The sequence below is a fragment of the Nematolebias whitei genome, chromosome 4, assembly GCF_014905685.2.
Source record: "Nematolebias whitei isolate Nwh7 chromosome 4, NemWhi1, whole genome shotgun sequence".
In the NCBI taxonomy this organism is placed as follows: domain Eukaryota; kingdom Metazoa; phylum Chordata; class Actinopteri; order Cyprinodontiformes; family Rivulidae; genus Nematolebias; species Nematolebias whitei.
Window position 1 is genome coordinate 42769 of NC_056501.1, and position 12809 is coordinate 55577.

Consider the following 12809-nt stretch of genomic DNA (forward strand, 5'->3'; position numbering starts at 1 on the left):
TTTGTGGTTTAAAATAAATTATTTTTATTATAAACTCCTGCCTCGCTCGCCTGCCTGCAAATGGGTCTAAACAACACTGAGGATTGTGACACATCAGCTGCTATTGGTTGTAGAAAACTGCCTTGTTGCCATGGTTACGTATCATCATAACAATTTTTCAAAACTAAAAAAGTTTCAGTAAAAATCCCTCCAGCTGCACAGCATCTGATATCAAAGGAAACAATCATCCAAAAAAATGTGATTTACATACAAAAAATAGGAATTAAAGTTTCCAAAAGCAATTTCAATTTCAATTCAGTTTATCTATATAGCACCATATACAACAAAGTTGTCTCATGGCACTTTACAGAAACATTCACATACATAAAAGCCAATTAGTAAAGTTCACTATCTAAGGAAGCAGAATCTCAGAATGAAAGTAACAGAGCTGCTCTAACATGCAGCCACCTTGAGCGGCGCAATAAAATATATCAAATGTAGTTTTAGCCATATGTTTTAAACAAAGTCAAGTCAGTCAAGTCAGATTTACTTATTGAGCACATTTAAAACAAAAACTGTTACCAAAGTGCTTAACAAAAATATCACAACAACAAATAAAAAGTAGCAAGATATATTTACAGCACATGGAATAAAAATATAAAACCGAAAACATAATTAGAAACAATGAAATATTAAATCAGATCACGTTGTGTCAAAAGTCAAGGAAATAATAACAAAAAGATTACATCTTACAAAATCTTATGTTAACTCTTAAGTTTCCAGTATTCTCACTTAAGAAATGAACAGCAACAGAGCAGCATTTTACAATGAAAACACTTAACCCTCCAACCCTCTAGTGGGCATCTCTGTCTCCTTCTACTTTAAGTAGAGCTGACACAAAATGGCGACCAGTTTACTCTGTGGTTTTGACCAGAGGGTCTTGCAGTAAAATCACACAACACAGCATTCTATTTACAGATCAGAGAGCAGGTTTAACCCTCTTTTTTTTTTTAAATAGCTCAAATGCACTTTCTAAAGCTGACTAATGAACTTTCGACAAAATTTTTTTTAGACGGAACATTGTTTTGCGCATGTGTCTGAATACGAGTACGGTAAGCCGACTGTAGTTAGCTTGTAGCTTCGCTACTTAGCTCTCGAAGAAAGGACTTTAACACCACTTACGCACAGTTTTCAACTAAAAAAGTAACGATTAAATCTGACAACTATGATTTTACATGAGACACAGCATTACTGCGGTTAGCCAGTAGAATACAGATCTCTATGCTGGTGAAGATTCTCAGTCATCCAGGACATGATAAATCCAAAAATGTTCAATACAAAAACAACTGGAGTTTATTTGTAACAGAAGACGTTTCGCTCCTCACCCGAGAAGTAATTGAGAATGCTTCTCGGATGAGGAGCGAAACGTCTTCTGTTACAAATAAACTCCAGTTGTTTTTGTATTGAACATTTGTGAAACACAGATCTCTATCATAGGCTAAATGTCTATCGTTTCTACCGTTGTCGATAAACCTGGTGTTAAGTGATGATGTAGCAGACAACCAGCTTTAATAAAGGTGAAGCCTGATCAAGTTCTCCTCAGCAGCTGAAAACATAAGGACTGAATTTCTGCTTTAATTCAAGCTACATATAAAAATGTGTAATCAAAAGTGTTTACCAATAATCAACAAGTAATCAACTAATGATATGTATTGATTTATAAGAATTGTATAATCCATTGTATAATTGTGTGATTTACTGGAAAAAGTGTTGAAGTGAAAAGAGCAAGAACCGAGGCCTAATGTAACCGTCTGATGTAACCATGAGGCAAGTCTGAACAAGTCTGAACATGTCTTGAGCAGAAGTAAGAGAACAAAAAGTCATGAGGTTCAACTCGACTCATCTTGTGGTGACGCACTTCTGAGCAAAACAGGAAACAGCTTGTTTCTCTCAGGTTCTGGAAAGTACCAGAAGCAGAGCAAACAACTTTGGGGAAAAACCCAAAGAACCAGTTAAAACCGGTTGAAGTACAAAACAACAGCCACTTACTGGAAAAAAGATGATATCATTTTCCAAGAAAGGCCCCTAACCCCTCCTTAAGAGGAGGAGGGAAAAAGAAGTCTTTAAATACAGACTGAACTGATGAAACTTGGTCACAGCTGAGTCGAAGAGTCGAGCAGAAGGAACTACAAGCAGGAAGCAGTCAGAGGATCAGAGACGCCTGAAAGAAGTTGGATTTTATCGATTTGGGACAAGGCTGGGATTTACTTCTCTTCTCACTGAAATGGGATTGGAATTAAGTCTTCACTTGCCACAGCAGACCGGAGAGGAGTTCTATTTCTAAGAAAAGCTTGGCCCGTGCTCATCCAAAGCTCTGATTTCTTCAAATTGGCATAAGCTGCTTCTGGTTTGGGTTGGCCCGTATTTCTCTCCTGGAAAACGGGAAATATGCCGTTTACGTCACAAAGATTCTCTGAGGGTCACCTCGGAATCATGGTAAGCGGACTACCCTGTCCTTCTGGTCTAAATAAATTAATTCATCAGATTAGAAATTTACCATACAGGATAAATTCAAGAGTATTAAACTGGGTACTAGAGGGTTTTGCTCTGAGGTGTTTCTGGCTCATGAGGGAGTTGAGAGAGAACCTCTTTTGACTTGATGTGTGAAAGGTCTGAGTGAAGGTAGTGTTCACAAAATCCCCAAGGGCTCTTGGGGATTAGAAGTCATCAGGAAGATTCCGTTACCTTAATTTAGTAAAGAAAGTGTATCCTGTGTAATAATGAAAATTAATCATTATAAAATTGTACCTATTGCTGTACCCCTGCGCAAATTGTTGATTAAAGCAAAGCAAAACGTATAAATCTGGACTATTATTTCACCCTTATTGAACAAATACATGGTAATGCTTAGTTCACTTAACAACATCAATAGAGGAGGTTTTGAAAGGTTCACTAGCTAATGAGAGACAATGCCCTTGTGCCCATCATCCAGGGCCCTAAAGATTACCAGAACAGTTAACAATTGCAACGCTATATTGAGAGGTGAGCGGCCACAACGTGAGTTTCTCTGGACCAGATGACCCATCCCGGCTGCTTGGAGGATCAAGGTAACAGAGTGAGATCAGGGTGTGACTCACGGATTTAAGGTTGTTAATATTCTGGATGAATCACCTCGTTGCAGCCTTAATGAGGCTACTTTAGACAGCTGCAGGTAATACCACGGCGCTGAAGTTAGTTTCCGGACCCCTTGGAGGAGAGGCTGCAAGCAAAGGTGCTTATCGCTAATTCCAGTGGTTACCTTTGCTTATCGGAAAGCAAAACACCGTGTACCATATATATCGTGCATTCCTAGTAGATGGGTTGATTTTCTTTTCCTCGCCACAACCATGGCTGGGATGTAGTGTGTTGTGCATTTGTATATTGCATATGTAGTGGACTAGGCCTCCGACCAAAACCTGCCTTTGAAGACCTTCATGGGACAGGAACTGTTATTTCATTGATTTGAATCCAGAAATACAAATTAGCTCATCCAGAGACTTTCTAATTGTATCCTGAACTAATCAATTGAAAGAAAACTCTTTTTTTATATTATCATTACTATTTTACAATATCTTGATAATCAAAAGTGTGTTTAGTTCATACCATTTTTAAATGTTGAAGTAAACCACTCATTCATCAACTGTGAAACAGTATTAATGTTTTTTAATCCTCATTTAAATTAGAAATCAAGTTAAATGTCTATTTTACAAAGTAATTATGCATTTTTTGATCTTCTGTCTGAAATGAGAAAGAGTGATGTCGGTCAAAAGTCGGAGACAGTCAAAAACAAGTTGTTGGAACGGGCTGTCGTGTTTTTAAAACTCTCAGACAGTAAATAAGAGAACGGGCACCTGCAGTGTTTCTCACTTCGCCAAAACATTTCTCTGTCTGTTCCTAAACATTTCTGCTGTTTTCTTGACTTGTAAAAACCCTTTGACGTCACTAGAACCACACCCCTGCTGGTTGCTTCAACCAATCAGGACTTCCTAAAAGTGACCAGAAGCAGAACTCTTTAAAAGTCGACACTTCCTGGAACTGTCAGTCTTTCTGAATCTGTGGAGTAATGTCTGCTCAGTCTTCTGAGTTTTCTGAGTCTTCTGGAGTCTTCTGGGGTTCTGTGGAGTAGTTCTGGAGTTTTTCCACTGCTGAGTGGGACTTCGGACTCAGTTTCCAGTCTGATGGGGTCATCCAACTCTGCAGGAGCCACGACGCCTCGCTGTGGCTCCACCAGGCGAATGCCCTACAACTTCTGAGGAAGTTTTTTCTGTGGAACGGAGTATCTCACGACTTCTGCAGAGTCACAGCCGCCCTGAGGAGATGCTGAAAGGTAGCGTGCCAGGGACCTCTTGACTGTAGCAGACCCATCCTCTGCCAAGGTAAAGAGTTGTCACGAGCTTCACGTGAAGTGTACCGCGGGCGCTGCGTGTGAAAGGAGCGTGTTGTTCTGGTCTACAGACATAAATCTTCCTGCAACATCTTCCTTTAAACTCCTCCATATTTCCCATCTTTAAAACTCTTCTATTTTGCCAGTAATTAATCTAGATATCTTCAGAAATGTCTGTTGTTTTTATTAAGTAAAACGTGCCAAGTTTTATTAATCAGAACCAGACCAGTCTAATCAAGTGTACAATGTTTTGATGTTAAATATTGATTCTGTTAATAAATGACCACATTTATTTTGATGGGTCAAAGAAAATTAACGTCTCATGTCACTGATTAAACCATCTACGCACAGTACCTCTGTCACATATCTGTAAGTAGCTCGAAAAAGAGAGAACCCGTTATTTAAATATGACTGTAGTGAAGCAGGCTTTAGGTGAGCTGATTTGCCCTGTTGGCACGCACACAGCTGGATATCTCATTGACTTGAAGACTTGATGATGTGTCTATCTCTGCTGCCATTTGTGAATTTTAAGGACGCATATTTAATTGGATTTACGATAACTGGTTCCTGCTTTTTGGATTCAGCTCGTTGCTGGTTTTATCTACAATCAAGGAAGTCATCGGCAGCAAATTTGGACCCGATCATGCTTCTTGCCTTTATGATGGCTTGGTTCGTGTCTCGAGTACCCGGACTCAAATGCTTTGGGCAGAATGGATCAGATCCCGGGGATTTTACCCAGTCACGTTCCATCGGTGTGGCCATGTAATTTGGACATTTTGGAACCGAGTAGACCAACACAGACTCAAAGTAGATGTCATTAAGTTCTGCCTGTCCCTAAACAACTGTGTGCTTATCTGAATTTGGCTCCCTTGGCTGGCCTTGAAGGTCATCTTATCTGAATTTGCCTGGAGAACATGTGATCTGACACTTATCACCCCCTCCCTGAGGAATTTCCAATTGATAACCAGCTAAAACCAGCCGAATAAACTTTGTGTCATAATTTCAGGATTCTTGGATTCTCATAGTCATTATTCTTGGTCATTCCTCGACATACCTCGAGAATGTTTATGGATCTCACCGGAGGACAGTGGCTGATTATTACATCTTTGTCAGAACTCTTACAGTGCCCTCAAGAGCATCTATGATCATGCTCACCACTCTCGTCGTCCCTGTCTTCAGAATCTCTACGTCACTATGTGCTTGTTTGTGCAAGGTGTGTTTTAATATCAGAGTTTTTTTCTTCGCAGGCAGGAAAAAAAAAACGTCTGATAGAAATTTTTTCGCCTCCAATTCCTACATGTGTCCAGTTTACCACTTTTATTGTCTGTCCAAACAGTTCTCACTTGTAAATGAGTCTTTGAGGCTCAATGTGACTTATCTGTTTAAATAAAGGTTGAATGAATGAATGAACATGGTGAACACTTCATTTACCAATATGTGACTATAAAAGTTTGCTTAGTGCAGTAGATACATTTTACTTTCTATCACAGTCCTCTCAAACCCAGCCATTAGAAGCAGATGACCACTTGTCCTGAGCCCAGTTCTGCTGAAGGTTTCTTCCTGTTAAAAGGGAGTTTTTCCTTTCCACTGTTGCCAATGTGCTTGTTCAGTGGGATGGACAGACGGGAGACTGCGGCAAAGTGTAGATTCAACATGACTGCTGGATTCCATCTTTAAATAGCTAACTTTTATTAATTGGCTTTTGTTTGTATGAGAATGCTTTTGTACAGTGTCCTGAGACAACTTCTGTTGTCATTTGGTGCTATATAAATAAACTTAATAGAATTGAATCATTCAAAACCACATAAAGGCAGTGAAAAGAAGGCAAAAGTAAAATCTGCATGCTCAGTACAATCAACTTCAAAATAAGTATGTATAAATGTATCAGTGTGTGCATACCTCCTATGTAAAGTTGAGTGTTGTGGTCAACTGAGGGCTGGCGTGCTAGCTTGCCCAGGCTCTTTGGTGCGCCGTTATCAACCACCAGGCTCAGCGAGCGATTCTGAATCAACAGTTCGACTGTGTGAAAAAGTCCATCATTGACGGACTCAACACTGCAACAAACATACAAACAGAAGATAAAAATATTTTCAATGTGTTCAGACTACGATATAATGTTCTAAAATTCTACATCTGACAAGAGAATTTGAAAAATAAAATGGGAGAACCAATTTTAAATCTGAGACAAAAAGCAGGCTGCAAACGTTAAAATAAAACCTTTTTTCCGTTATTTTGTTGTTTGCTGTAGTGACACATTTTTGTTACTGTCAAAACTTTTATTATTTTGATACTTTGAAAGTAAGACTGAGTCTCATTCCCAAAACCATGTTACACAAAAATAATCTGTTATTGTTCATGAATTGTCTACCCGCCAAATGAGCTCATCGGCCTGAAAGGCTCTTTCCTAGGAGAATCTTTCCACCTGACCTTCGGAAGTTGCAACATCCGAGCTTTTGGTTATCTCTTCTGTTAGAAGGGAGGTTTCTTCCCATAGATCAGAGTTTGCAAAGAACGACCCATTATTCACCCAAGGACACTATTTGGCAGAATTAAACTGATGGTCCAATGGTGCCCTCACATGATAGAATGTTCTGGTGAAGATTCTCGATGATAGAATGTTATTGTGAGCAAATGCATTTTAATTTTCTGTTCACAGTTTAACTGTTTACTATAAACTGTTATGAAATAACTTGTTTTCTTCTTTCTCCGTTTAGTACTCAATTTAATCATGCATAAGAGAAAGTGTATGTGTAAAGACCTGTTAAATTTTTGAAAAAAATTGGATGCTGTATATCATTGTGCCCTCCGTTTTATGACTGACTGTGGCTATAGAACACATCACTACACTTTGTATGCTACAGCAAAATGTCCCTTTTTGACTGACCACAGACGTACAAATTCAGCTTTTAAACAGACATATTGACTTTTCATTTCATGCCAACATGAAAATTCAATGCACGACATTATTCAGTCCAGAAAAATGAAAGAATCCGTTTAATTTATGAATATATCACAGCATATGTTCATCTACATACTGGTGGCCCGTAAGTTTGTTTAAACTACTGGTGGCCCGTGACAGGTTCATAAATGGACTGTATCCGTGTAACAATTGAATTATCATGTTGGCATGAAATGAAAAGTGCAGATTCTGCTGTGTGAAACGCAGCGCAGATGCGATGCTTGGAGAAAATACAGCTATGTTTTGCAGCTAGTGATGTTTTGAAAGCTGAAATTGTGAGTCAATATGTCTGTTTAAAAGCTGAATTTGTACGTCTGTTGTGTGTGACAAAGTTGCTGAGCTGTGGAAATGCTTTATTCTGTTTAAACTGTGTTCCAGACGTGGTTCTGGTCCGGCTCGGTTCTGATTCGGTTCGAACGAGTCGTGTTTGAAGATAGAGACGTTTTTAAAAAAGGAGCGCCGTCTCCGTGAAGCTTTGAGAGCTTATTGGTTACATTTTTAACAGAAAATAGTGCATTTTGACAGTTTAAAAGACGAAAAGTTGACCGGAATGTTAATGCTAACTGCTACACGCTAGCTGGAAAAACGATCTGTGATTGGTTGAAAACGGCCGTGTGGAACGCTCTGATACGCTGAGAAATGAGTGACGTGTCTGCGTCACTTCCTCTGAGTCAGCGATATAAGAACCCACCCCCGTTGCTGTTCTGTCATTGGTAGATTCAGTCACGTGACCCGGAAATGAAACTCGTTTTTCTAGGGAATTTCAATCTACTGTTTAAAGTTGAAAAACGCTTTAAAGTTGGATTCTGATCCGCTGCTCCGTTTCTTTGAAGCCTAATCGCTGAAACTTTGCCATGTTTGAGTTTGAAATCCGTCATTAAATGGTGTTTTTGGACCACGCTAGCCGATGCTAATTTTAAGCTAACAGCTAACGACCGGATGTCACCGGATGCCACAGGAAGTCATCGCGACTCCTACTGGACATCACTAACAGTGTCTGGGTTAAAATAAAATAAGGTTATACTGCCCCCTCCTGTGGAAACTTGATATCACAGTTTCACTTCGTTTCTAGGTTATTTTGGGTGAAATTATACGTGTTTATTTCTGTCAGACGCATTTTTGAGTTAATAAACGTTCCTCAAGCTGAATTATTACTGTTATCTTGCATTTAAAAAGTGATGAAGGTATTTATGCCAGAAGGGCATTTACCAAAACATTTTTTCATTCACTGGTAATTCCTCTGATGGAGGTGCAAAATGAAAAATTAGAAACTTTTTAAAAGATACAGTCCAGATATTCACAGAGTTGATAAAGTTTACTCATTTGCTGAAAAGATAATACACGTTTAATTGCTAGATCACAAAATAAGAGTAATTATATCAGAAAAAAGAAACTTTTCTGTTTAAGTTACCACCTAAAACACCACATCCTCCTATTTAACTTTTAAATAGAAGATAATGGCAGGAAAAGAGGAGTATAACAGTTTTCCTGAAGGGGAGACTGATTATTCCTCATCATCAATTTTTCTTTTTCTTTTCACCACCTGGTTCAATGAGTAACTGTATTTATAGCGAATTTCTGAAAAAAAAACGGCTTAAGAAAGCGTTTTTAAACTGATGTTGCAGTGAGACTTTCAGAAAAATTGCAGGTTTATAAAAATTCTGTGCTTTAGAGTAAAAAACACTGAGAAGCTTGGTAATCTTGTATCTGTTAAAAATAAACACATTAAAAAGTAACACTGCAGAGAAGCAATTACTTAAATATTCATGAATTGGGGTAAAACCTACAGATAGGTGCCCACATTTGAATAAGTTGACTTATTACAGTACTTTTGAGTAAATCCAGAGCTAAAATAGTGTGAAACTCAATGACACTTGAATACAAATATTTACCTGTTAAAATAATCTGAAGTTGGCAACTGTTTACACAGATAAGGCTACACAGTGAATAACCATGACAGGTGTGATAGAAAAGGATTTTGATCCTTGTGAGATGAAGGACTGTTTAGAGAGAGCGTTGACGCTGCTCACAGGATCCTTACATCCACATGGCGAACAGGTGGACAGCATGAACCCAAAAGAGTTATTGGACAATCTGAAGGAGGTTGCAGAGAGTGTGACCTCTACAGAAATTACAAAGTCAAGCTATGAAAAGCTGGCTAAAATGGCAATCTTGCTGAAAGAATCATTCTATACAGTGGTAGAAAAAGCTGACGACCTTGAGATAAGGTTAAACAGCGAAAAAGAGGTGGTTCAGGAATTTGAAGAACACTTCCTTCGATTTAAAAGTGAACACGAGGTCCTCACAAAAAAACATTTTGAACAGATGTTTCAATCACAGCAAGATGCACGTGCAGAAATTGATTCACTGAACAGCAAAATACAGTTACTTAATGCATCACTATCCGAAGCTAGGGATGCTAAAGAGCTGTTGTCCAGAGAATACTTTGCATTAAGACGGGATCACGTCGTGCCAGTGTCACAAGTTTCCCGCTGCAAAGCTGAGATAGATGTGCTTAAGACACAACTTTGCCATGCAGAAAGGAAATGTGGTGAGAGGCGTGGACAGAATGTGGAGACACACTGGGCTTCAGACCCAAATCTCCTCACATCAAACACCCCTCCATCCATACCTAAAGTGGTAGGGACAGACCTGAACAGGTTTTCACTACCAACCATGCAACAGCGTGCATGGAAACTTCCTCTTTCAATAGATGTTCTGCTAAAACTCTCAAAATATGTACAACGCTTTGTACCGGGACCAATGGGTTCAACTGGAACAAAAGCGTACCTCAAAGACATTGATTTTATCCTCAACCGTAGCATTAGGATAACCAGTCAGTCTGAATTCAGTCTGATAAGGCTCACTTCAGACAGAGAGGTGTTCACCTTCATCGAGCGTCTACCTGATGCAACGAGAAAGGATTACAACCTTCTGTGTGAAGCTTTGATCATAGAGTACGACCCCTGCATGGGACCTGCTGGTTTCCCAGCTGCTGACAAGGTCACGCAGGGCAAGCATGAACATCCAAAAGTCTATTACAAAAGAATCTTCCAAGCTTATTTTGGTTACAGAAATGAAACCGGAATGGAGGAAGAAGAAGGTTTTAAATATGTTTTCAGCAAAAATCTCCACACTGACATACGCATGTCAGTACAAATTATGGCAAATTTCAGAGAAAAATCCATCAATGAGATTAAACAGTGTGCTGTGAATGTGTTTGAGGCATGTTCTCATACTAAGATGCCCATAGAGGTGTTTCCTGGTATAAAGGTTAAACCCCACTCCCTAGAAATGGAAGGACGGCGTGCATTGACCCCTCCTCCTAAAACGGGCGAGAAAAGGCAGTATTTTCAAACTAACAGACCGCGTAATGAAGGTGCACGCTGGGACAAAAAAGCTCCTCTTTCAGAGGATGTACGTGATTATCGTAAATGGGGTGTGCATAGGACGCAAAGATATGGGAACCAAGAGGACCCATATTATCAGGGGAAGTCCGAAAAGGAACCCCCAAAAGACGTACCTAACCCTCCCCCACCTCGAACGAAATGAACCGAGGCGATAAAATCACAAAGGTTCCAGAAACAAGGCCCTACACCTCTGAGCTCGGAAGAGACAGAGAAAATGCGCAGGTTTTTAGAAACTTTGAAAAACGCTGAAATGGGAATCCAACCCGGAGCACTGTGTAGTGATGTGATTGCTACTAAATCTGAAGGCGCGAATGACAACATTACAGATGTCGGTGAAACACACCAAGACATTATTGTTGTGGCCTCCAACAACCCCTCATCGGACGAAGGGGGGTTAAACTCACACACAAACGATGATGAGTCATCGCAAGCTGAACACTCAGAACCTGATTTTCATGATTTTGAACTAGGCATTCCAGTTCTGGGAGGACTCCCAGATAACCTGGTACCGAGTCAAGAAGCTGGGCCAGTATGGTTCACAAAAGCAACACAGGCCATAGCTCTTTTCTCAACCGATGACGTCGACCAAGGGCCTCAAAACTATGGTGTCTTACCCATAGACAGGTCCGACGACTCAGAAAAGGATTCGTTAGAGCTCCCCAAGGAGCAAGAACCCTTATCAGTCTCATCACAGATTGAACAGGTGGTCGCCCAAGCCGACGCTCTGACATCTGATGAAGAAAGAGACAAACTTCGCCAAGTTCTTTTAAAATATGAAAAGCCATTTTCACCTGACCCAGACATCATCCAACTCCAGAAGTTGGATGATCCTGCAATTAAATCGATGATACTGTATCTGACTGACCCAGACAAATACACTCCATCGAAAGGCGAACTGGATTCCAATCCAGACCTTAAAGTCCTCTTTCAGCTGCGCAAACAGTTAAAACTACTCAAGGACAGCCTAACTTTAGCTCATGGAGCGACGTCCTCACCCGTGTTCACGGTCTCCCATGACCGAAGGGGGGTGACGCCAGTTAGGGTAATGCTACCAGACGCGATAACGTGAGCAAATCTGACATCCAGAGTGAGTGGCGCACCGAAACGTCGTTTTCTAGTTGCTTAGTCACTGTCTTTGTCAATGTTGAAACGTTGTTTAACTGGTTGCTTAGTCACTGTTTTTGTCGATGTTGAGACATCGTTTAATTGGTTTTTGGTATTGTTTCTGAACACCCCAAGCAAGAATGAATTTTGTGTGTAGTTAAGTTAGAGACTAAGAGGCCTTTAACCATGCCAACATGCAGTTCATTCGTTAAAATGCCATCTTTGCGGAGTCAATGTAGATTAATGCTACCTTAAGTATCATAATCTACATTGGTCTCACAACGCTTAAGCCGAACCTACTCGAACAATTCTATTCGGGGGGATAGATAATTCTTTTTGATGAGTCTCGCCATAGACTTCCAAAAACATTTATGGGAAACCAAACACCCAATCTCAAGTCGTTCGTCTAAAAGACAACAATTAAACTATATTCTACCATGTAAATCTAACTTAAACCAAGTTAGGAATGGAAAAATAGTTTGGAACACTCTTCTATAGGTATAAATCCCTATTATTACCCTTTTCAGCATGTTCCACCCTTTAACTGGTAGCTGTAGCTGTTCCCAATCATAATAGCTTACACACCAGGTGCATATAGTTTAAGGCCTTATGTAAAATCCCCTTCATAAGCCCACCTTAAACCACATAATTGCATGTCACATTGACCCAGAACGGCATCGACTGGACATCCACCCAGCGACGACCTTCGCTGGAGGAGACCTGCAATCCTGACGTTGGTCTCCACTCTTCATCCAGTGGCCGCATCTTCAGTTCAATCCAAGGGAACCCCTCTGTATGCTGATCAATCAACACCTCCATTCGTTGTGGATTTACCGTTGTGGATTATATGACTTTTTCCAATGGATTACAGACTCTGTTTCCAAGGGGTTAAAGCATTGCTACAATGGAATTACTAACAACATTATGGAATTAT

General features: G+C 39.9%; 1 protein-coding gene across 1 annotated transcript in view; it reads right to left on the bottom strand.

Annotated features, from left to right (window-relative positions):
• The window catches only part of slit3 (slit homolog 3 (Drosophila)), a gene marked incomplete in the record, with an annotated part of 622921 nt that overhangs the window by 9748 nt on the left and 600364 nt on the right, over nt 1–12809 (bottom strand). The window contains 1 exon segment of the mRNA XM_037675457.1: nt 6302–6456. Within this exon segment, the coding sequence (XP_037531385.1) occupies nt 6302–6456 (155 nt within the window).